Consider the following 26517-nt stretch of genomic DNA (forward strand, 5'->3'; position numbering starts at 1 on the left):
TCCTTCTCTAAGATGGAATTTCTTATGTCTGTTAGCCAGCTGGTCTCTACTTAGATTCAGATGTTTGTTCCCCCAAATGTCCCTAACTTCCTCCATTGAATAAGGTATTGCTTCCCTGCTTCACGGGTGTCTTTCAGAATAAATCTTTCCCGAATTGTGACTTGCACAGAACCTATGCTTAGAATGAGCACTGTCCCATTAAAGTGGTTGGAAACCTTTTAAAATGGATGCTGAGATCCCCTCTATTCACTCCACAGATCCCATAGAAAAACAAACTTTTGTTAGAGCCTAACAAAAGTTTTATTTATTTATTTATTTATTACATTTTTATACCGCCCAATAGCCGAAGCTCTCTGGGCAGTTAACAAAAATTAAAACCATAATAAAACAACCAACAGGTTAAAACCACAAATACAAAATACAGTATAAAAAGCACAACCAGGATAAAAGCCACGCAGCAAAATTGATATAACATTAAAATACAGAGTTAAAACAGTAACATTTAAATTTAAGTTAAAATTAAGTGTTAAAATACTGAGAGAATAAAAAGGTCTTCAGCTGGCGACGAAAGGAGTACAGTATAGGCGCCAGGTGGACCTCTCTCGGGAGCTCATTCCACAACCGGGGTGCTACAGCGGAGAAAGCCCTCCTCCTAGTAGCCACCTGCCTCACTTCCTTTGGCAGGGGCTCACGGAGAAGGGCCCCTGTAGATGATCTTAAGGTCTGGGCAGGTACATATGGGAGGAGGCATTCCTTCAAATAACCTGGCCCCAAACCGTTTAAGGCTTTAAATGTCAATACCAGCACTTTGAATCAGGCCCAGACCTGGACTGGCAGCCAATGAAGCTGGAAAAGGACTGGCGTAATGTGATCTCGCCGGCCAGTCCCTGTTAGTAAACGGGCTGCCCTGTTTTGTACCAGCTGAAGCTTCCGGACCGTTTTCAAAGGCAGCCCCACGTATAACGCATTGCAGTAATCCAAACGAGAGGTTATCAGAGCATGGATAACTGTAACTAGGCTATCTCTGTCCAGATAAGGTCGTAGTTGGTATATCAACCTAAGCTGATAAAAGGTGCTCTTTGCCACTGAGTTCACCTGTGCCTCAAGTGACAGTTCTGGATCCAAGAGCACCCCCTAACTACGGACTCGATCCTTTAGGGAGAGTGCAACCCCATCCAGGACAGGGCAAACATCACCTTGCCAGACAGATGAACCACCCGCTAACAGTACCTCCGTTTTGTCTGGATTGAGTCTGTTTGTTAGCCCTCATCCAGTCCATTACCGTGCCCAGGCACTGGTTCAGAACAGTCACTGCCTCACCTGGGTTTGATGAAAAGGAAAGGTAGAGCTGGGAATCATCTGTATATTGATGACACCTCAGTCCACATCTCCGGATAACCTCCCCCAGCAGCTTCATGTATATGTTAAACAGCATAGGGGATAAGATAGAGCCCTGTGGAACCCCATGGCTTAGGAGCCACGGCACAGAGCAATAATCCCCCAGCACCACCTTCTGGAATTGGCCATCCAAGTAGGAGCGGAACCACTGCAATACAGGCCACAGCTAGACCTAAGGTTTATCCTGGGATCATCCAGGGTTCGCCCCTGCCTGAGCACTGGATCCCCTGTGTGTCACCTAGATGAACAGGTTTGACCCCTGGACGATCCAGGGATAAACCTTAGGTCTAGCTATGGCCACAGTACCTCCAACTCTCAGCCCAGACAACCTATCCAGAAGGATACCATGGTCGATGGTATCGAAGGCCGCTGAGAGGTCCAGGAGAACCAACAGGGTCGCACTCCCCGTCTCTCTCCTGACAGAGGTCATCCCACAGGGCGAACAAGGCAGTTTCCGTTCCAAAACCAGGCCTGAAACCCGATTGAAATGGATCTAGATAATCCGTTTCATTCAAGAGTGCCTGGAGTTGTCCTGCAACCACCCGCTCAAGCACCTTGCCCAGGAAAGGGATATTAGCCACCGGCCTGTAGTTGTTAACATCCTCCGGGTCCAGATTAGGCTTCTTCAGGAGTGGTCTAATTACCGCCTCTTTTAACGAGGCCGGCACCACTCCCTCTCTCAAGGAGGCATTTACAACCTCCTGGACCCAGCCGGCGATCCCCTCCTTATTTGATGTAATGAGCCATGAGGGTCAAGGGTCAAGCACACAGGTGGTCGACTGGACTTGGCCAAGCACCTTGTCCACATCCTTGGGCCTTAATAACTGAAACTCATCCAATAAAACTGAACCGGACGGCGCTCTGAATGCCTCTACTAGTGGAGCTGCATTAAGTGTGGTGTCCAATTCATGACGAATCTGAGCGACTTTATCTTCAAAGTGCCGTGCAAACTCGTCACAGCGTGCTACCGAGGGTTCAACTATCTCACGCCCTGGCCCAGAGTGTAACAGGCCGCGAACCACTCGGAAAAGCTCCACCGGACGACACTGAGAAGACGCAATGCTGGTGGAAAAGAACTGCCTCTTTGCCACCCTCACCGCCAGTTTTCCTATGGAGTCTGTGGAGGAATGGAGATGTTGGACTTCCAGGAGGCAGAAGGCAGGGCTCTGAGCTCCTAAAACGGATTCAGAGGTTGTGGGTTCATGTATCACTTCAGTCATTTTAGGGGGAGTAGTGTGCATAGATCAGTGGCAGAGCAGCTAAAGCAAGGTTGTTTAACCTTTTTCAACTCACTGGCCAAATGCTATTTCAGAAAAGCTCTCGGGGGCCATGTTTGAGAGGTGGGAAAAAGGCAAAAGGAATGGAGCCCCAAACACCAAAAAATAACAGCATATTTTATCATAAAGAGTTCCATCAGACGAGCTTTTATTGCACACATTACTGGGCACTCATGGATTTTCATGGGTCCCTCGCAAACGTCGTCTGCCTCCTGCATGCCTCCCGCCCCTTTTGGCCATCCTTGCATGACAAAAAAAACCCACCCAGAAAGTCCGATATATATATTTAAAAACAGAAGTTGTTGCTATTTCCTGCTGGGTGCAGAAGCAGCGCAATCAGAACAGTCCACTGAATGGGCCACGTGCATGTTGTTTACTTCTTCTTTTGAGGCAGACTAGACTAGAACACACCTTTCTACTCTACATTATTGTGTATTATAACTATCACCAATTGTTCGTTTGTGCAGTTATTCGTATGGACTAGCAACCAATTTGGGTGGCATTAAAAGGGGTTTAGACGAATTCCTGGAGAAGAGTATCAATGGCTACTAGTCTTGATGTGTCTATGCTACCTCCAGTATGCTGGGAACACGGGCTGGAGGCTGCTGCACTCGTGGGTTCCTGGTCAACAGCTGGTCAGCTACAGTGTGAACAGAATGCTGGACTAGATAAACCCTTGGTGTGATCCAGCAGGGCTCTGCTTATGTTCTTAGTTTCCACACCACATTATCTAACCCAAGGGTGGGCAACTAATGGCCCTCCAGATGTTTTGGCCTACAGCTCCTATCAGCTGTAGCCAACATGGTCAATGGTGAGGGGTTGTAGGCCAAAACATCAGCTTGATCTAACCAGTCACACAATGAGCGAGTAGAATAGTTTCATCACTTTACTACCTCTCAAAGTGTAGTTAACAGTGCAATCCTTTGCATGTCTACTCAAAAGTCCCACTGAGGTCAATAAGAGGGTATAGGATTGGAACCTAAAGTATATTAAGGGGCAACTAATACATCTCAAAACTAGGATCTTATGCACACTGAATCCTAATACCTATTCCATTCAGTGGGATTTATATCTCAATAAATGTCTATAGGTTTATTGCTATATGTGCATTTATGATAGCAGCTGCGCATCCTGATCTTATGCATGTTGTTCAAAGGCTGTACCTCCAAAGTAAGATTCAGAGGGACCTTCCCCTTCCGTTGTAATCAGACTTTGAAAAACTCATCAGCGGTTTCTTCTCCGGCAAGGCATGAGTTCTACAACTCACACCCTAAATGAGTTGTAGAACTTTATTCTTGGCACAGCAGGAAAAGTTATATAGTATAAGAATCTCGTAAATCCTCTCTCCCCCCTCCGCCATTCCCAGTTTTACTCCCCCTTCTCCCAAACTCCCTCTTGTGTCAGTAGCTGCACATTTTCTTCCTAATATCAATTAAGGCTGCAATCCTAGGCATACTTACTCGGGAGTTGGAATGGTGGTGGTAAAGAGCCAGTGCTTAAGATAGCACGGCAGGGCCACAGCCCTAGGCATACTTAACTCAGGAGTAAGACCCAATGAAGTCAGCGGAATGCCGGGTAAACTTACACGCACAGAATGGGGCGCCAGGAGTCTTAAAGCAAACGGCACAGACGCGCTTCAGAAGTATTAACATAATTACATCAAGGCTCCTTCGCTCAGCACCACCCAATCCTTTGCTCAGCTCTTTCCCCCAAACGTCTGTTCTAGACAAGAGTCAGAAATCCTTTTTTGGGCATGATCTGCCGTTAAATCCCAATAGAAGAAGAGTTAGAAATGGCTGTTTTTCCTTTATGCTGCCTAACATTGTAAAACCTTTTTTTCCCTTTTCCGTACCAGAATTGAAATTCAGCAGATCCGTCTCTCTCTCCCACCCCCACCCCCTTGTTTCACTTTCTCTCCTTTTGGGCGCCTCCCAGCAAACAGCCACGAAATCTGTCGCCCACTTCTTCCCTGGGGATCCTCCCTCGCTCCCTCCAGTGCCCGTATTTTGAAAGGGGGGCTGGAAACCACGGCTCGCAGTGACTGAGAGGAGGAGCAGCAGCAGCAAGAGCTCGGCTCCGGCTGAGCTAGCCAAAGAGGGCGTAGCTCACAATCCTAAAGCCAGAAGGGTTTCTTCTATTTCCCATCAGGAAGCCAGAATTTTGGGGCGGACAAAAAAAAATAAAAAATAAAAAAATGGAGAAGGGACGTTGGGGCCCATGTCTGTCGGAAGTTAGGGTTAATTTCTGTCCTGACAGCTTTTTAATTTTGATATAACGTGCGTATCGATGATGTACGCAGGTGAAGTGAAAAGGCACTCTGCACATGCCCAGGAATGCAGTTTTCATTTTTATAATTTCACACCAAGGCTGAGTCAATCTGGAGGGTGGGGCCATTGAGTTCCGGGGAGGTCTGCACGAACAACCACATTTGTACGTAGCAGCAGTAGCCAGAAAATCGCATTTCCATACTTAGCCCAGTGCAGATAGTGAGCATGTGCCACGAAGATCCGACATAGGTGGCTGGGGCATGCTGGGAGTTGTAGGACTTTTTGTGTGTCTAAACCTACGTAGGATTGCGCCTTAAAACACCCTTCCCCAACCCGGTGCCCTCCAGATGTTGGACAACTCCCCGGCTGGCATAGGGGGGGGCATCAAGTTGGGAAAGGCTCCTATGCAAGAGCAGTTGACCATGGTGTACGCGCCGCATAGGATTTTCAAACGCTTTCTTAGCTTGTCACGGCTGTCACGCGTCTCGCACTCGTATGAACAGGCCGCCCTTCCTCGAATCTCAGAGAGAGCTCCTCGACATCAGCGGTTAATTTTTATGGGGCCGAAGACACCTCCTTGCACAGGGAAACAGCCACACGCTCCTTTCTTTTAACCCTCCCTCCCCAATCGTTTGTTTTTGCTCACTGACCTTACAGATGGGGGTCTCCCTTAAGCCAATTGTTTGCTGGGACAAACAGCCCGCTCCTCAGCCAGCACATGGGTAGTAGGAGGAGTAGCTGCTCTCCCTTTCCCAGGCTTTGGTGTCAAGCATTTGGGGAGTGATTAATGGCCGGGTGTGTGGGCGAGGCGGCGTCTTATCTCCTTAGCACCATCCTCAACTAACACCCCCACCCCGAAAGGATGCAACTCGAATCCGTCCAGGCATAGAGCAAGGAGAATTTTGTCACTGCCTAGAGTGAGAAATGGATGGCGCACCCTTAAATTCGGAGAGAAACGCAGCCCTTTCCCCACCTCCCTGCTTCCATTCGCCAGGCGGGGGGAAGAAAAGTGCTCCATCTTCCTGCCTTCTAAAGTGACAAGAGAGAGAGAAGCAGCCCCGCTCTCAGCAGCCCCTTCAAACCACTAGGAGAAAGGAGCCCCTACCCAAAACCTAACTCCAGTCCCCCGCACCCCACCCCACACACAGAGGCAGACAAAGTCTCAGAGGGGGGAACCAGCCCCATTCTTCCCCCTTTCCCGTTCCCCTCCTCGTGGAGGAAGAGAAGCGGCGGCGGCCCAAGCCACCGTGGAGTGAATGCGTTGTCATGGCAACTGGCAGAGGCAGGCAGCAGGCCGGCCCCGGCCCCAGCCGCCTCAGCTTCTCCTCAGTTCTTGGTGTGTGTGTGTGGGTGGGTGAGAGGAGTGAGCAAGCAAAGCAGGAGGGCGAGGAAGACAGAGAGGGAGAAGCCGCCTGAGCTGTGGGGTTAACGGAAGGGGTTTGAGGGGTGGGGGGGAGACGAACAGTTAGGGAAGCCGAGGAGGGGGGCCGCGACTACCCCAAGGGGGAGGAAGGGGCGCGCGAAAGTGGCTCCAGGATGATGGAGGACGGATTCTCCAGTTACAGCAGCCTCTATGACACCTCCTCGCTTCTGCAGTTCTGCAACGGTAAGGAGAGCAAAGTAAGGTTTCCCTTACGCACGACCTACCCGGGAAGAGTGGGGTGGAGGAGTTCGGGGGGTGGGTGGGCTGTGGTAGGGGTCGGCAAAACCCCGAAGCCCAGCAGCCTTGCGAGTCTTGGCTGCCGACTGTTGCCTAGTTCCTGGCAAGTGAGGTGGATGTGCAGAGCAAGCTGGCGAGGGGAATCTGCTAATGACCCAAACCTCCCCCGCCACTCCGGCCCCAATTTCCCAGCAAGGATGAAAGACAGGGCCTTTTCTAGGCTTTCCCCTAGAAAACTATGCCCCCAAACTAAGGAGCTCGGGAATAAACCGTGGAGTGGAGCGGGACAGAAAAAGAACTTAGCTCCACCACCAACACTGTTTTGCCTGACAGCACAGCAGAAAGAAAGAAAAACAAACACGTTTGCTGTTCTAGTTAACGCGTGTCGTGTGTGTCAGCTTGGGAGAGAGGGAGAAAGAGAGCTAATGGCTGAGTTCGGACGACACGCTAATCAACGGGGGGGGGGGGGATAGGAACAGAATGGGAAACAACCATTGATTAGCGTGTCGTCCGAACTCAGTCAATATCTGTTCTGAAAAACTCCCCCGCCCCAGTTTATAGGAATGCACAGACGTCTGTGTAATGCAAGTTTTCATTGAGAGGTGAAGAGCTTGGAAAAGAAAGCGAAAACTCTCCCCATCTTGTGTTGGAGGGAGAAAAGCTGGTTCTATTTCTGGGTGTAACTTGTAGAGAGCACCACTTCGTGGGTAAAAAAGGCTTGGCGGATTGACATGTTTGCTAAGTTTACCAGGCTTGGGCTTTGAATGAGTGAGAAAGCTTTCAAAGTTTTAAGGAATGTGTATTTGTGGACAATATTTTTTTTAATATGAATCATCGATGTCTTGTGTAATTCTGGTGATGGGTTCAATTTGCTTCAAATATAGCCCAGTGTGGAAGATTTATGGTATCTAGTGAGGTTATTTTTTAAACTAAACAAAAGTCAGTTTTGAGAAGGAAAATCTGTCTGTTTCCAAGTTCTGTAGTTTCCAGCATGTTTTTTCAGGATTACGCTAAATCCGATGATGGTGACGTGACAAAATACAGTTTAATTTGCGGCAAACTTTTGCAATAAGATTTTTAAAGGCAGGGTGAGTCCATGAGAGGAATGGATAACTTGGCTTATATTAGCTCATTGGACAACATCTATGAGATATTTTTTTTAAAAAGCCATTTTAGGAAATTGTACCCATCCTAAGCCCCATTGAACTCAGTGGCACTTAATTCTGAGCAAAATAATATGTATAGGTTTCACTATTGCAAAAAGCTTTATATTGGTGACTTTAGTCTCTGAAGTTTAGAGTGTTTGATTATTATTTTTTACCTCATGAAGTTATAATGAATGAATTATAGCATGTATTTCAAGATGTTTAGTACAGAGTTCAGAAATTATTGTTATATATGATTTCTTGTGTAAGGGATAAGAGAATATGTGAAATGCTGATTTGTGTTGTACATCAGTGGATTTCTCTGTTTTTCTCACAGGTAGAAAACAGAGAAGTAGCAGTTCTCCTTAATCAGAGATGAAAGATGGGATTATTTAAATCATTGTTTATACTATATACAAGAGTTTCCTTTATAACAACATGGGATCTCTGTTGCTGAAGAAAAAATCTGGATGTTTTATCATTATTGATGGTGATATATTATGAGATGTTAATAGTTTAGGATAAAATTGTCTGCTTTTCTATCAAGACTTGTAGATATTTTAAAATAGCAGCTGACTTCATGAAGTCCATTAGCCATTAGTTTTTTTGATGGGTTCTTCATGCCTATTGCTTTCCTCACTCACACACAGCTTGTTTCATTCATGCCTACCTCACGTGTGTTTGGTTTCAACAGGATTAGCTTGCATGATAAGATGTTGTAGAACTGGACTCACAGCCACTGCCCTGAGGGAGATTGGATAACACTGGTATACAAATTCTGGCCCATGAGGAAACAAATTAGAGATAACTTGTTACAGAGCTGTTTGAAAGAACAAGATTACTTCACATTTATGTGGGGTTTCTGGGAAGATGTTCTAACCAGGCATAAAGAATGATCTGCAGGAAGGTTTAATGATATGAATATAGATCAGATTGAAAGAACTTTTACAGTTTAGAAAAGTAAACAAATTTGGATGAGCCTCTGGAGGAGTAAAACATATTTATTTATTTATTTTATTGAAAAGATAATTTATTTATTTACAATATTTATATACTGGACAACTGGGCAACCATTTGTCAGGTATGCTTTAGGGTAGATTCCTGCATTGAGCAGGGGGTTGGACTCGATGGTCTTGTAGGCCCCTTCCAACTTTGCTATTCTATGATTCTATGATACTGCTCCTCATTCAAAATTTCAGAGCGGTGTACAAGATAAAATAAAATAAAAACAGAATAAAATACCTTAAAATAGATTTTTAAGAGAAACAAAATGAATTGCCTTTCTGCCCAAAAGGACCTCCAAAGCAATGTTCGATTTTAAAAACAATTAATTACAGGCAGACTCATATGGGAGGACATGATTTTTCTGATATCTGGCCCCAAACTGTTTAGGATGTTATAGGTAAGAACCAGCACCTTGAATTGGATTCAGAAACAGACTGGAAGCCAGTGTTAGTATAAGGCAAGTGTTATATGGTGTACAAAGTGTACAATAAGGCAACACTCTGGCTGCCTTATTTTGCATCAGCATCCATTTCTGAGCCCTCTTCAAGAGAAGCCCCACATAGTAATCTAGATGAGAGATGTAAGTGGATCTGACTATATGGATAGCTATGGCCAGATCCATCTTTTCCAGGAAGTGATGCAGCTGGTACACTAGTTGGAAGATGGACAAAAGCACTCCTGGTCACTCCAAGAGCAATGCTGAGTTCAGAAGCACCACCTCAATAGGAGTGCAACCTTATCCCAAATTGGCTGCATTCCCAGTCCCTCACTGGTCACACTTCTGACCAACAAAACCTCTATTTTATCTTGATTGAGCTTCAGTTTATTAGCTCATATCCAATCCATTACTATCTCCAGGACTTTTACAGCCTCCTTGGCAACTTGAGATAGAGCTGGGTATCATCAATACAGTGATGAGATCCAACCCCAAAACTTCAGATGATGTTCCACTGTGGAAGGGGAGGGCTGAGGTCACAAGTTTAGTTCTCTGTTCATTGGACAAAGTTCATCATATCTGAATTGTTTCTAAGCGGATGGCCAGTAGGATAGGTTGAGATGTTGACAAGTTTTTATGTTGTGTATGAAAAAATAACATGCTTTGTAGTTAGTCTGGAGTTTAAATCCTATTGGTGGAGGGTATTTTAATAGCCACTGTTGACTTGCTTTTAACCTGAAAATGAGGACTCCTGGGCTGTAAGTCCAGAGTAACTGATGTTTTTTCTGGATCTTCTGTTAGTTTTACTTTATATTCATCGTACTCTGTAGTTTTTATAAGCAGGAATTTATGATCCCACTGTGACTACTAAGCACCCAGGTTCCTTTGGAAATAGAAAGATTTATTTGAAATTATATCCATTCAGTATTATGAATGGATGTGTAGGGTTCTAAATTGTTATTGGTGGGAGAAAGGTAAAAACGCTTATTACAAAAACGTTTGTAACCATGGTGGATTCAAGTGGAATCTTGAATATTAACAGTGCTGGTTTTCTCAGCAGCATCTAACAGTTGACCAGTTGTACTGGTGTCTATATGATGCCTCTTTGCATCCACATTCCCCCCCAAACCCCATGGCATCACTGCTGCGAAGTGGCATTGATTTGTTTAAATGGCAGGATTAAGTGTAGACTATCTGGAGAGGAAAAATCTGAGATGGCAGAAATAGGCAGCAGACCAAAAAACAGGAAATCCTTTCTTGTTTGTTTGTTTTCTCTGCGCTACTTTGAAAGCCTGTAGCAGCGCATCCGTGCAGCTACAGTTCATTGAATTGATGCGTAAAAACTGCCCCTGCTTTTATTCCCCAGGCTGTGATATGGCTATGGTGGCTATTACTCAGCTTGTCCAAACCCACCCCCTGCCCTGCTTCCTGCGCCTAACCTGAACTGGGAACTGCAGCTAGCTATAACCACTTTCCTAATCCGAAGTGAAGCAACCAGGGACAGACAGAGGAAACAGCATGATGACATTGGGTCAATTGAAAAAGCTAGAGTGTTGGACTGGAAGTCGGGTGATCCAGGTTCTAGTCCCCACTTGGCCATGGAAGTTCACTGGGTGACTTTGGGCCAGTCACAGACTCTCAGCCCAACCTACCTCACAGGGTTGTTGTGAGGATAAAATGGGGAGGAGGATTATGTACGCCACCTTGGGTTCCTTGGAGGAAAAAAGGTGGGATATAAATGTAATAAATAAATAAATACAATTTTTTAAAAATGCAGTTTCAGGGGGGAAAGCCTGACGTGGCTGTGAGTTGGTGCCTGCGTCATTTAACAGCGTTTAACTACATATGCTAAGTTTGTTTTTAATGGATTCCAGAACTTTTCTTGTTTAAATGGATACTATTTTATACTGTTGTTTTTATATTTTTGATGTTTTTAAATTTTGTATACTTTTTAAAGTTCACTGTTTTTAACTTCTGCAAACTGCCCAGAGAGCTTCAGCAATGGGGCGGTATATACATTTAATAAATAAATAAATAAATAAATATGCAGTGCCCCTGCGCAGCCACGGCAGGGTAGATAGACCATATAGACGCTCCCTGAATTGAGCAGGGGGTTGGACTCTATGGCTTTATAGGCCCCTTCCAACTCTACTATTCTATGATTCTATGAAGGTGAGTGAATTGCAAATCTATTTCCCACAGTCTCTGATGCACATATTCTCTCCTAGTCCCCTTCTGATCCCCATTTAGAATAGCCAGAATGGTACTATTATTTGCATTTTATAAGTGCCTGCTTTGTCAGTCTTTATTTATTTTATTTTATACCATTCTACATCTAGACGGATTTGGAGTGGTATACAATAACAGATACAAGATAAGATAAAAATAAAACTCTATGAGTTTTTTTGTTTGTTTGTTTAAGAAACAATTCTGATAAAACCATGGCTTGGGAGTCAAGGAAGGCTTCCTGAAATAAAGATGTTTTTAGGAGGCACTGGAAACAGCACAGTGTTGGCACTGCCTGCCTGACCTCCAGTGGGAGTTGGATAGAAAGGAGACCACCACACTGAAGGCTCTTCTCCGGGTGGACTCCAGTTGGGCCATAGGACTGTGCAGAACCACCCAAAGAAAGCCCTCTGATAATCTCTTGGGTGATTAACCAGTCTCTTGGGTTAATACACAAAGTTAGAGTCAAAAAACTGTCATATGAGCATTTTTATCAGAACTCCAGAGCATTTTGCTCCCTTCAGGAGTTACCCCTTCACATTATTCTTCATGGAGGAGAAGTAGGTAGCTGCATGTGCCACCCAATGTCCCCGTCTCTGCTGGCTCCAACCTTTGATGTCCGTGTGTTGAGTGGGAAGGTCTGAAAGCGGAGGGTGGGGGACTTCACAAGTTCAGCTGAATGGATTTAGAATCCTCCCTGTGATTGGAAACCTTGATCAGACAAAGTTTCTGATCATGGGGAAGATTCTAAGCTCCATCTGAATGCGTGAAGATTCTCCCTTTAGTTCTTCCTGTTCAAGACATGAAAATAGGGGGAAAGAATCAGGAGTGGTAGGAAAGTTGGGGGTGCTGTTTGTATGTGTCTTGGTTCCCTCTCCATACATTATTTGAACATGTGGGAAAATAACTTTTATGGCTTTCGTCTGTATTTACCTGCAGTCTGTATTCAACTGCAGGAACATTCAGCATGTTTGTTATTTAACAGATCCAAAGGAAGCTGCATTATATTGGCCCACTGGGCCATCTACCACATGTCTGTTTACTCTGACTGGCACTATCTCTCCAAGATCTCAGGCAGTGGTCTTTCATAGCCCTGCTTTCTTGAATTGTTTGGCTGGATATGTCAGAGACAGATTTAGGAACAGGCAGTTGTGGCAACTCCCTGGGGTGTTGGGGCAGTGGCAGCTTCAGGACTATCACTCAGTAGCAGAAACAAATAGTACAAAAAGTTCATATATATCTTAATTACCCACATGTTTAGTTTTTAACAGCTTTTAATGCTTTATGTGTGTATGTTCTGTGTTTTAGAATTTTATATTTTGTATACTGGTTTTTTGTGTGTGTGTTTTTTAGAATTTCTGTAAACCGCCCAGAGAGCCCTGGCTATGGGGGCGGTATATAAGTGTAATAAATGAGAGAGAGAGAGAGAGAGAGAGAGAGAGAGAGAGAGAGAGATCATTTATAAAGCTGGCAATATTGTTCAGTGTGAATCAACATTGTGTTAATTTTGTTCTTTTAATTCATGGGAAAATTTATAATCAAGAATCATTCAACTAATAGTGTGCATGTGAGTGATTGTGAATTACTATGATCAGATTCAATCGTACAAGTGTTGAATTATATATATATATATATATATATATATATATATAATTCAAATCATAAAATGAGATACAAATGAGATACAAAATAAGGTATTCAAAAGTTAAATCAGTGGAGGGGAGTACTATATTCCTTACTTGAGATGTTGTTTGATATAGAACCGACCCTGCTAGGCATTGAATCTAGGGTCTTCTGTATGTAAAGTGTATGCACCCTCATTGTTCTATGGCCCCTGCCCAATCCAGATTAGTAGGTTGTGGATGGTTAAAGTTAGATGCCTAATTTGCAAGGGATTAATAATGTTGTAAGTCAACATGGCCTACAGAAATGTATTTCTATTTTTAAGATTCATGATGCAAGTGTTTATAAGTGACAATGTGTATACTGGCAAATTAGGCTGGTGAGAGGCTTTGCATGCAAAAGGTTCCAGGTTCATTACCTGGCATCTCAAGTTAGGGTGAGAACCTTATCTGAAACCCTAGAGAGCCGCTGCCAGTCATAGCAAATAACACTGAGCTAGATGGACCAATTGTACGGCTCATTGTAAGGCAGTTTCACGTGTTCCTAATTAACATAGTTAAATAACTGAACATGGCCACCATCAGATAAAAATAAGTCTCAGGATGAAGGAACCTTATGTTTATATGAAAATAATGTACCTGAAAGGTTTGGGATGGTAATAGCATAACTGTATCTCTATTTCAGGCTTCTATTTAGGTCTCTTTATGGGAGGGCAAGTCTGAGTCAAATGAGTCAAATGAAACACTGGGTCATCATGAGTCAAAACTCGACATATTTAATGATCCCTCTTTGTTTTTGTTGAATACCCAGCTCATCGCACCCTAGTAGTGGAGGTATTAAAAATGGGTGATGCCATGGCTCAAGGATGGTGGCATCTCATCCTTACTTTTCCTTGTAGTCTTTCAAGGGAGTTACATCAGTGTAAGGGGTGCTACTGCACATCCAGTATTTGCATACTGATTTTCTCTCTCTATTATATTGCATTGTAAATAGACAATCCTTCTCCTTTTGAGGGAGGTGCCCATTTAAAAAGAAAAGCATTAAGCATAGGAATGCTGCTGCACATGTATGCCTAGCTTCACATGAGTATTCAAAAGCTCTTCTGTGTGTACATCTTGCTTTTCTGTACCAGTTCTATGCATTTTATGGTAACAAAGTGTTGAGTTGGAGGAGGAGAATATCAGGCAGTTGGCTGGTCATAGAATAGACAGTTGCCTGGGTTCCTCTCAAATAATGGTTTGTAATTCCAGAACTGTGACTTGCCTTTTGCATGTCCTTTTCGACCTGCACTTAAACATAGTGTGCTCGTGGCAATAGGTGACAAGCTACTGGGTTGTTTCATCAAAGCAACAATATTTTGAATCCTGAGTGACATTTTTTGTCTCTCACATGGCAAGAAGATCCAAGTTTTGGCATTCATCCAAATGGCTGAGTGCTCTCTTCTCCTGGCTGTATTGACAAAAGAGAGCAAGCGCTGAAGTGGACAATTGAAATGACTGAGAGCAGGGGAGCTGAAATGGAGATATGCTGGTTGTTGCTGTAGTCAAGCACTGAAGACAGAGGATGGAGAGCGTGAACATAGAGGATCCAAAGGGCTATCAGCTTTTGTTGTTGTTGATCCCCTGTATTAATTTGTTAAAATGTTTATGTGCCATACCTTATGTCGCTTATAACAGGAGTAAACACATGCAATCTTTGCACAGGAAATGGTAAAGAAATGTGTTCTAATAAAAACTGGAGATGATAGAAATGTGAAGGCCTGGGGTTGAAAACAAGAAAATAATAATAGGAAAACCACATTCTACCCTCCTACCCCTGGGCTTTCATTCTCTCTCATTGATTAGTAATGCCATAAAATATATACTGCAACATATTTAGAAGTTACTAGAGTCAAATGTTCAGCCACAGTACATGTAATGATGGAATATCAATTAAATACTCTTTAGAGCCCAAGAAATCATGTTTTCTAACAATCTAAAAATAACCCAATCTGAAAATTTAATATAGTAGCAACAGAATTGATTTTTGAAAGTTTTTGTCTTGAATGGCTATTGTCAAGGACTGACTGGAATTGGAGATTAGGGTGGTAACTTGTGCATTGCCAAAAAAAGAGGAAACATCTCTCAAAAAGAGGACAAAAGAACACTGATGTGCATAAAAGTTTGCATATGCTAATTGTATATGCAGATATTTAGAAATACATACTATCATGTAAATTAAAATACAATACATCTCACCCTAGTGGGGACTGTGTCCTGGTATCTTGTGTGCCTGCTCAGTCTGCTGTCCAAGTCCTGTTAACAGGTGACTTCAAGGTCCCTACTCTCCCTACCTATGGTTTAAACTTGACTTGGATTGGATATCCCTTCAAACAGTGGACACTTTCAAATGAAGAACTATCTTCTTTAAGGACACATGGCCACTCTACCAGTGGGGATGGCCATAATTGAAGCTAGGCCTGGAGGCTGTGGTGAAGCTGGAAGCATCAGGAAACAGCTGAGCCTGAAGGACAATAGATATCCACCCCTGTGTTGATCATGCAAGTACTGAAATCCAAGCTCCTGGTATTTATACTAGGTGAGGTCGGTCCAGAGCTTTCATATGGCCTGCCAAACTGATATTGTATGTTCCGTAGCTTTCTGTACTGAAAAGTCTGAGACTTGACCATAGCTTACTAAACTAGGTCAGCCTCCAACCAATTGGTGATTGGTTCAAGCACCAGAGCCCCTGACAGTCCACAGTGCATAGCTAAACACTTCGTTTCTTTGACTAGGCAAAACCCTCATATGGGAGTGTGGTATGAGAACATGCTAGTATAGTTGGGGTGGTAGATGACAGGTCATGAATGACAACAAGATATGCATCAGTTCCATAATGTGCAGCTACACAGGGGCATGCACATTTACACCATCAAGAAAGTTGTGTTCATTGCTGTGTAACTGTAAAAGATTAGATGTTGAGCTTTGGCTGGGAGACATTTTCTCAATGTAATATAACTTAAAATTATTTTTGATTGCAAGGTCATTAACTTTGCATAGTATATATTCAGTTAACAACCAGTGTTGTTGAATTATTTAGTACAGTGGAGATTCAGCAGCCTCTTCAAGTAGTAGAATGTGGAGTGAAATATATAAGCTTTAATTATGGCTGCCACAAGACGTGTTTCACTAAACTTACATTTTAGCTGTATCAGCGAATGATGATTTTCATAGGAAGGACCTATCGAAAGATAGGGTTATTATCTAAGATGCCTAAACATGACAAGAGTCTATTTTTATAGCCTGCCAGATTGTTGGTAGGCATTGTCAGGTTTGTTTGTGGTTGGAAGTATTTCATTAGTAAAAATGATGAACCATGCATATTCTGTAAATGTGTTCATCTTAGGGCCAAAGTAGACCGGATGTCCTTGGGCGCTATATCTGTTTTTACTATATATAGTTAAGAGTTGCTGTGTAAGTGGGACGATTTTCATCAGGGCCATGGTGAGTGGTTGCTATCCCTACTCTACCATAATCTTCATAGAAATTGCCCCCTCCCATAGGCATAAATGAAAACTAATAGCTTTGGGAGGGTAGCATGTTGGGGGAGGAGAGAGTTAACCTTCTTTCCCTACACTCTCTCCTCACAATGCCGCTATTAACTATTTAAAAAACTAAAGATGCAACTTCAAGTGAAGAGTTTGATGAAGCATTGGTTTGGCCCTAAGAATAAAATTCCTCATATCTGATGAACCTGAAGTAAAGCACTTCTAAGTCCTGTTGCTTCTAATGAAAGGGATTAAAACAAGTTCTTTAACTCTCCTGTTGAAATCCATAGAATTTTAAAATGCTTAACTTCGAATATATCACATGTATCAGTATATTTTGTGTATCTACATGTATAGTATATTTAATGTATTTATCTAAAATTCTTATACAAAAAGTGCAGGTTTTCATACTGTATGATTTATTAAGTGAATTGTGGAGAAGGAAGCATTTCCACCGTACAAAAACGTCCTTCCTACAATGACTGATATTCATTCCTGCATCTAAAGCACTGAAGAATCAAAGTATGTAATGATCCCACTTCCATTGATGGAATGATCTTACTATGCTAACTCATTCCTACATGTTGATTGCATTACATTCAGAGTTCATTGTAGCTTTTTAAAAACAAGCATGCTTTTGTTGTCAGTGCTGTAGGCGAATATCACACATCAACATGTGTGGGAATTTAATATAGCCCTCGCTAGGGAATCTACTGGGGAAAATAAGCATTTCAGTTATGAATAAAACAACATTCAGAATTGTAAATGAAAGCATAGGAACTTAACTAGGAAATCATATTTTTGTCTGATATTCAAGGAGTTATTTAAATATTAATTGTACTGTATTATGTCTGTATTTTTCTATCTCTGGTTAAGTATACTACGTTTTCTCTTTGAAATGTGCACAGTCAATGTAAACATTATTGGAAATAACAGTTCTCCCTTTCTTTAGATTAAAACAAAACAGAATTTACTTATACTCTGATGTAGTTCAGTATTTCTTTGTCTGTTATTGGGCAGTATACAAACATTGTTAATAAAATAAATAAATTTCTCAAGTGTGTTATGTGGGATACTAACAAGACTACGCATGTCTTATTTTTAGTAGGCCTTTAAACAGCCAGAAGGACTCACGGTTTCCTCAAATGCAGTTCACATCCCATTAGGATTACTGAAAAGAAGTGGAGTCACAAACCTGTTTGAGTCTAATTACCTCAGTCATAGGATTATGTGACACTATCAGGTATAGGAGTGGGGTTAAGTGTGTGTGTGGAATTAGCATAGGTGTTTAGGAGCTGGGTTTGGTTTATTTATTTATTTATTACATTTCTATACCGCCCAATAGCCGGAGCTCTCTCTTTATAGAAACCTCAAGGTGGTATTACAAAGTTTAAAACATACATTTTAAAACATAGGGAAAGAAATGTAAAAGGAAAGAAAAGGTTAAAATACATAGCACCCCCAAAGGAGCCTGCCTCTTAAGCTCCCAGTCTCAAAAAGATGTTGCAACTGGGGGTGAGATGGTTCTGTGCTGGGAGCCTGAGTCTGCTAGGAGGCAGTTGGAAGGTTCCACCAACTACATTAATATAAATGCAACTTCTTTTTTTTCAAGAAGTTCTTTTAAAAATAATTAATTTGGATTGCCCATACCCCATGACTTTCGATGAGTGAAATATGACATGGTCCATCATTTTTATGTTTGTCTTGAAATATAGTATTTATTAAATACAGTTTTACCAGAAATGCTTAGTAAACTCTTTTTTAATCTATAATATGGGGACAAATTGCCTTGTTTCATTTGGGACAAGAATATGGTGGATGTACACAGTTCCTATTAAATCACAGTCTGCCTGTTGCATTTGCTTATATGTCTATATTTTGACATGTTTCATGCTTATAGACTTATATATGTAACTAATCTACAGTCTTCTAAGGGCAGACTGTGTACATGTGCAAGTCTAGCCTAATGGTTATTCTTCCTTTGATAAAGCAATTTCAAGGGGATTTGGTACAGAGAAGCAATGAAGGGGGGTGTTTGTGTGTGCGTGCCCTCTTCAAGTTAAGATGCATGGCCCAGCTTGCCCTGCTGACAAGGGTTCAAGAAGGAATTGTGAAGCCAATATTTACAAGTAACCATTACTGAAGCCCAGATGAAGAATTTATATATTTATTTCTTATATTTATATCTTGCTTCTCAGCCTCTCAAAATGCCTCCAAAGAAGCTTACAATAACAAAAGATAAAATAAATGCAACGTAACAAAATAGAATAAGAATACTAGAAATAGATAACAAAATGAAACAGCACAAACTATAAAGACAGCTTCAGTAAAACAGTTACATAATGGCCTTCTTTAAAAAAAAAAATCAGTTGGTCAAATGTCAACCCTAATTCATCACTGTTATACACCAACTAGGAGTTAAGATGAAAAATTGTTGGGCTTTTCTATATAAAGCATTTATCGTATGCTCATAATTCCCTACTGACAGTTGTTTATGGGTTCTTTAGATGATGATGTAACCTTCCAGTTTCACTTCTGTGTCTAACCAGCACTTTCGGCAAGTTTTTTTAAATCACGGAAAATACGGCATTTAATTGTGAAACTGAAAGAAAGCGCTGTTTCTATTTGTAGTTTTGTGCTATTCTGCTATTACACAGTGACACCTAGAGGTTATGTAGCAGAAAAGGAGGAAAGGAAACATTTTTATGAAGTGCTCAGATCTCAGTTCTCTGACAAAATCAAAAGTAGCTGCAGTGGATTAGTAGCTGTTTAACAGCCTTGTGTAGAAAAGATAGTTATCTATCTTTTTACTGAAGCCAGTTAAAAGTATGAATGAAGTTTTAATCAGATGCTGTATATTTGTACTGAAGACCAGTGCAGTTCATGAAAGCATGAAGAAATAAAAACAAGGTTGACAGGCAGGACTATTTCCTCTTCCCAGTCCAGCGTGTCTGACCACTTTCAGGAGGAAATGTATTGGCTTCAAATGCCACAGTCAGGCCGTGTGTCATGAAAGGAAGGGCCTTGTAGCAAGCTGTGCCTTGTAGAAATTGTAGGATGACATTAGCTTTCCTATCAAAAGAAGCATGGATCCCCAGGGATCACATAGTATACTCTCCATTTCTCTGCTCTTTGTCCTGCTTGGGTCATATTTGAAACCTGAGCCAACTTTTGTGAACCGCCCAGAGAGCTTCGGCTATTGGGCGGTATAAAAATGTAAAAAAAAAATTATTATTATTTTTAAAAAATTTAAATTTAAAATTTAAAAAAATTTAAACTTGGAACACTGTAAATATTCTCCAGGTTTAGCTGTGATGGATCCTAATGTTTCCTAATGTTAAATGTAGGAACCTATTCAAATAAGAGGCATTTAGAAAGTTTCTTCATTCTTGTGTACTTTCTACAATTAAAATTAATCTGCCTGTTTGAAAGAATAGTATTGGCAGATGCATCTTAAATAAACCTTGTTTTCTCTCCCTTGTGCTCGCTTTTGTAAAGAGGATATTCTTCATTAGTCTCTTATCTCTGATGCATCATGTTTTTCTGTGTTCAATAACATGATGCTTTAAAACTGGAAGGTACTGTGTGGGGTGGATTAAACATCCTGTATTGTCCAGAAGACAATCATGAGTAATCTTTCCAGTGAGATCATGGATTAATTAGCGGGGAAAGGAAAAGAGTGGTGTGATGAGCATTCCCATTTAAACAGAGCACTCTTTGGGAACATATGAGCCTCACTGATGAGCTAAATGTTAAGAGGTCGTGTATTCAATACAGAAGCCAGGAAAGATTCCCCCTCTCGAGTTTGTCTCGGCCAGTCTTCCCCAACCTGGTGCCCTCCAGAGGTGTTATATTATGTCTCCCGTCATACCTAGCCAGCTCAACGATAATAGACCAGGATGGGAAAGGCTGGGATGACACTTTGGAATTCATGACAGAGATATGTGATACTTATCTGAAGATGATTCCCCCCTTGCATAAAAGCAGTGAACACATCTGTATCTTAAAAGTTATTTGGAGTACGTATTTCTTGCATATATCTTTAGAGGTGCAATCATATGCCCAGATGTAAGTGCCACCTTCCAAGTAGAAATGCTGGCTGTATTCTCCAAACTTTGACTTGGAAACAAACTTCGACTTGGAAACAAACTTCAAGGGCTTTTAAAAGTCCACCTCAAAGGAGACTCCTAAAATTCATCTGTAGCTCAGATAATTATCTGATCTGGAGAGGAATTCCTGGGTTCCTCCTCGCCAGCCCTCCCTGATCCCCAAAGCACCCTCTCTGCCAGTTCACCACTTCCCCAAACAACCTATTCCCTTTGCCTGAAAGCCTTACCCGACTGTAGTGTGCATCTGGAGTGATGATGATGATTCATGAGTAGATGCCTGAGCTTGGTGGTTCATGGAAAATGTTGTTCTCTCAAGGGCTATTGCAATTCCACAACCTGTGCTAACAGCTTCATGTAGATGTTGAACAGCAAAGTTGGGCAGGGTAGTGGGGATGCCAACATAATAAAACCCTCGCTATGTGGCATATGTGATTTCCCATGGGGTTGCACAGCACCACATTCTGGAATCTTTCTCTCATATAGGAACAGAATCTCTGCTCAGCATTTTCTAGAGAGAGAGAGAGAGAGAGAGAGAGAGAGAGAGAGAGAGAGAGAGAGAGAGAGATGATTAGCAGGGGGAGAGAAGAATGGATAGAATTGTAGGGCCTCTCCATCAATCCTGCTAAGAAACCAGCTCCATTGGGTTCCTCCTCTCCCTCAATTGTTTCCATTCAAGCTGGTCATTATAAGAACTTTTTAACTTTAAGAACTAGTGTCTGAGTTTGCTTCCCCACCACCACCATCTTTTTCCTTTTGTGTCATGTCTTTTAGATTGTAAGCCTGGGGTGTCTTTCTGGTTACTGATCTCATGTAAACCACTCCAGGATTCTTTTCTGCTGAGGAGAGGGGGTAAAATGTTTTAATTAGTAAGTAAGTAGATAAATAAAACAACTTTTGTCATCATAGGCATCCCTTTTGCCTTTTCTTCTTCTTCCTTAAACTAATATGCCAGTAATAGTTGAACTGCTACCACAATCTAATTTTATGCTGGCATAAATTCTGCTCTGAGAATGGAAAGAAACACACGGGATGAGTGCTGTGGCTGCTAAACTGCCATCTATGCAACTTGCATAGTTTCTGGATTACACCAGCAAGGAGCTGCCCACGAGTCTCCTTCTCTCCCCCCCCCCCCTTTTGGTGTAGTGGTAATTACAAATTCCACCTGATAGTTTCCCCCTGATCATTGTTCGTATGTTCTCTCAGTTATTTGAATATTTATGTATTTCTTGAAGGGTGAGGGGAAAAGCTTGATTTGACAAATGCCTCTTTTGTATTTTTGCTGCCCTAAAGTGGGATTCTGGTCTAAGTTATGTGGTTTTGGCTTGTGTCTGTAGCTTCAGGTTAAGTATCATAAAAAGTAGGAAATTAATGATTCTCTAGGATGCTTTTGTTAGGGGAAGGAAGATGGCTGTGGGAGATGCAATACAAAGAAATAACAAGTGCAAAGTGTTGGAATCAGTAGCAGTATAGATGTTGGCCATGCTCTTACTAAAGCAGTTTTAGAAAACAAAATTCAAAACATTAGCTAGAGCTATTTATTGAATTTAGTAGAACGCTTATTAAGTTGAGTTTGTTTTATGATGTCTTAAATCAGGTCTTTGATGGGACTGTCTGTCTAATATGCTAATTCATGTTACTTCCAGCTGAGTTAAAGTACAAAATTATTAGATCAGCATAGACCTTATGTCTTTATAAGGAACACTTCATGTCTGCAGAACCTTATGCAGCTGCCAAAGTTATTAATCGTAATTTTTGGATTAATATCTCATAACTACACTGCAAAATAATTTATGGCTGAGCACAATATCTATTTTATTTTATGTACTTATTAAAACATTTTTAAACCGTCCTTGATCCTTGCAGGTACAAGGGCAATATATAAATAAGTATAAAATTATACATAATACAGTAAGAACACTAAACCTACATTCCGCAATAGTGGTTTCATAAATGCAGGGGCGGGGAGGGGATTACATCACAGTTCAATAAAACAAGGGCAGTTCCAGTGTCAAATCTTGACAGTTTTCAGTGCAGCTGCAATGTTAGTCCATTGCAGTAAAACTAGCAAGGAGTTGTGCAACCTCAAAGACTACACAATTTGTTATAGCGTAAGCCTTTGTGGACAGAAGTCCACTTCGTCAGATGCATGAAGTGTTATGTTGAGTTACAAGTGTATCCACATGTGTTCAAATAAGGTTACTTCACACAGAGAGACACATAAAAACCAACCTTGCTTTGTTTAAGGAAATGCTTAAATATATTTAGAAGACCTGATAACAGTGCTATGGGGATGTGGTGCCAACTGGCCAGCAACTGATAATGGTTTCTCAAAAGTAAAATTAGCACAACTGCTTTGTGACAAAATATTATCATTTAAGGCTTTGCTTGCATCTGAATTTGAGGTCTGGAATTTGCTCTGAATTTCGGACCAAGGTGAAAATTCTACTGCATTTTCTCATTCCATATGATGCAGTAGGATTCCTGTCATTAGACTCTGGAGGTGGGGGAACCGGTGTCCCAGCACTTGCCCCTCTAGGGCAAGGGTGCAGAATCAGGCTCTCTGGGGGTCCCAGTCCAGCCTTCGGGGATTCTCCAGAAGGCCACACTCTTTTCCCCTGGCCCCATCTCTTTCCCACCAAATACTACTATTTAGTGGTTTCCTGGCTTTTGTACAGTTTTTCCTAACTCTGAAAGGTTGAAATACCTCTCCTAAAGCTTAGTTACTGGTAGTAAGAGCTTTAACCTAAAATATGTGGGCATTTTAATGTTTTGCTCCTCCCACCCTTTGCCTTCATCCCCACCCACCATTAGAATGCATTTCCCCTCCCTCTGAGACCTTCTCTGCAATGACATTTGGCTCTCAGGCTGAAAAAGATTCTGCACACGCACCCTACTATTGGGTAGCCTGCCAGCAGTGTTATCTCCATCTTGTTAGTACTACCACCATTCACTCCTGACCAGTCTTAAGTCGGGGTGAGTGGTTGCTATACAAAATATTCTGTACAGCGAACAAAAGGTGCCAGGTAACTTTTCTTACAACTTTTCACATATTTCCAGTATAAAACCTTATCTTTGAAAAAATTTCTTTCTTTCTTTTTTAGATGACAGTGCCTCTGCTGCAAGCAGCATGGAGGTGACAGACCGCATTGCTTCACTGGAGCAACGGGTTCAAATGCAGGAAGATGACATCCAGCTGCTCAAGTCAGCTCTGGCAGATGTGGTTAGGCGCTTAAATATTACGGAGGAGCAACAGGCCATGCAGAACAAGAAAGGACCTACCAAAGGTATTGATTTCAAATGCTCCCGATTAAAATCTCTTGTTGTTGTTCAACTTGAGCGGATGTTGCAGTAATTTTAGCCCTGTTCATGTTATTCTCTTTGTGAGTAAACTCTATACATAAGGAAGAGGAATGAGGTTGAGCACACTAGCTCGGTTCCTTTCCCTCGCTGTTCTCATCTCCCTCTACATGTGGAGGGCAACTCTTGGCAGGGGAGAGCCTCTGCCATCTGTGGAGGCTCTCCCTGATTTCTAAAATATTCTGCAGATAGTTACCCTTCACATGTAGAGGGTGACGAGAATGGGAAGGGAAGGGATGGGGGGCTAGTCTACTCGTCTCCGCTCCCTCTGCTTGCCCATAGAGCTTATATGTGAGGAGAATGCCTACATAGGGCTATTGATATTTTTCGTCAATATTGAATACTTAAGAGTCCTGGCAGCAGTGAGTGGTCTGAATGGCTCTCTCTGGCAGATGTTGCAGTTTGACTTGAAAATGTTATCCTGAAGTATATTTGTTAAGGAAATACTTCATTTTCCTGTGGTACCAGACAATGTCTTGCATAATGTATCAAGGATGCTTGTTCAGCATTCCATATTTGGAAAAACTATGTATTTTTGCTCCAACTCTATCGAATGCTGACCATGTTATCTATCTGTCTTTTCTGTTATACCAAAAAAGGTGAATGAACTGCTTTGCTTCCTGATAAACCAGAAAGTGTTGTTGTTGTTGTTGTTTACATTTCTATACCAATCCCATAGCTGAAGCTCTCTGAGTAGTTTACAAAGTATCTTGGGATATTAAGCATTTTGTGAATGGATTAAATGTAGACTGTTATTCTGTCAAAGGAAGTTAATTTGATTGAATTCTGTTCGTATTTATGTGATTGTGTCATCTGTGTAGTTGCTCAAGCTTTCATTGATAAAAATATTTTAAAATTGTAGATTTATAGTATCTACTTAATTGTACCTAATTAGGCTTTTTGTTTTTAAAACCCCCTCTTCTTTCAGTTTTATAAATTAGTTTAAATTTATGCCCCCTCTTTTAGTTTTTGCTTTGCTTCTAATGTAAATAGGCATGTTAATATTAAAGTTTAGATCAGCATATGACTAAAACAGCAGCTGGTGCTGAGCCTGAAAAATGTGTCAGTGCTGCTATCATAGGTAAGACTCTGGAGTGCCCCCACTTAAATTGAATGTCTCAACTGTCAAAATGATAGGGGTGATTGATTAGAATAGGACAGTACTGACATGTTTTGAGGTTTGCGTTGGTCGTTGCCAACAGTATGATTTACATTAACTGTAGTAACTAAGACTAAATACCTGCAGACTACACAGGTGTTGAGGAATTTTAACAGTATAATGCATTCTTGATTGATGCTGTAGTGTGCTCTGATGGTGGGACTAATACATTTTTTTTCAGCTCCTAAAGCGTTTGTATAAAACATATTATCTTGCACTGCTGTTTTTATTTCTAAAGGCTCTAACTGATGTAGTCTAGGACAAACTATACAAACAACAAATCTAAACAAAATTGCAACACAAATTTTTTTTGTACCAAAGTGTGTGAAAAAATGAACTGTGCACAACATATCCAAACTCCAAATGAAATAAGATCCCAGAAAACTCTCTAACTGGGATCAAAAGGAGCTTTGGAAATTAAATGATGAAACTACATGAACTGACAGACTTTCCCCTATGAAGCACTGTAGCATCCTCAACGCCTGTGTAGTCCGAAGAAAATAATATTTTAGTATAGGGCTAGTGTAAGCTGTTAAGTAACCATTTCCACCCTCCAACCTAGATGATGCAGGATCCTCAAATTCCAGTCTTAGTTTTCTCGTACAGTTATTTTGGGTTAGGACTTGGCCATATATATTTTCATTTTGCTTGATGCTGCTTTTGTGGTTCCAGTTGGGAAACATTGCTTAGTAGCTGTACAGTGTGAAGAGATTTCTAGGTTTACCATGCAATGACAAGAGGCAGAGACATTTGAATAAAGCACAGAGATTCACTGAATTCTAACAAATGCAATGCTTGCTTCATACGTTTCTCTGTTGTCAGAGCAACCAGGCACCTGGCCATGTGTAAGAGAGCCTGTGAAAATAAGGATCATTAACGTTCTGCTAGATTTTTGGCTGCTCTGTTACATCTTGCATTTCTTCAGGGGTTGTTTTATTTTCTCGAATTAAAAAACTGTCCAAGATTGAAACCATCCATCTTTATAAAAATTGAAATACACAGGCAAAATATTGAATATTCATCTGTGATTAACTGATGCATAGCAAGTTCATGCTAAAGTAACTCTGTGTATTTCTCCTAATGTGGTGTTTCACAGGTTTTGAATTAGTATATGGCGCACTGAGTGGAGTGGAGGGGGGGCGTTGTCCCCATTCTCTTTAGTCTTGAATACAAGCTCCATGAATGCAATGGGCATGCTCTGTGTCCACTCCTTCCTTTATTCACTAGAGCTCAAGGCTACAGTGTGCATATTACGCTTATGGATTTGGTTCCTTCTGTTGTAGTCAATGAACTGGATCCAGAGGTTCTCTTTCTTTGACAGAGAGGGAC

General features: G+C 41.6%; 1 protein-coding gene across 5 annotated transcripts in view; it reads left to right on the forward strand.

The window, feature by feature from the left end:
* The window catches only part of EML1 (EMAP like 1), a 154353-nt gene that overhangs the window by 68426 nt on the left and 59410 nt on the right, over window positions 1–26517 (forward strand). For 2 of the 5 annotated variants that reach the window (XM_063118028.1, XM_063118029.1), the window contains exons 1-2: window positions 6450–6548; window positions 23774–23956. In XM_063118028.1, the coding sequence (XP_062974098.1) occupies window positions 6479–6548; window positions 23774–23956 (253 nt within the window). In that variant the 5' untranslated portion in view covers window positions 6450–6478. Of the gene's footprint in view, window positions 1–6449; window positions 6549–15597; window positions 15615–23773; window positions 23957–26517 lie in introns of those variants that run through there. The other 3 variants (XM_063118031.1, XM_063118030.1, XM_063118032.1) reach the window with 3 other exon arrangements.

Source organism: Elgaria multicarinata, chromosome 2 (genome assembly GCF_023053635.1).
Source record: "Elgaria multicarinata webbii isolate HBS135686 ecotype San Diego chromosome 2, rElgMul1.1.pri, whole genome shotgun sequence".
Taxonomy (NCBI): Eukaryota; Metazoa; Chordata; class Lepidosauria; order Squamata; family Anguidae; genus Elgaria; species Elgaria multicarinata.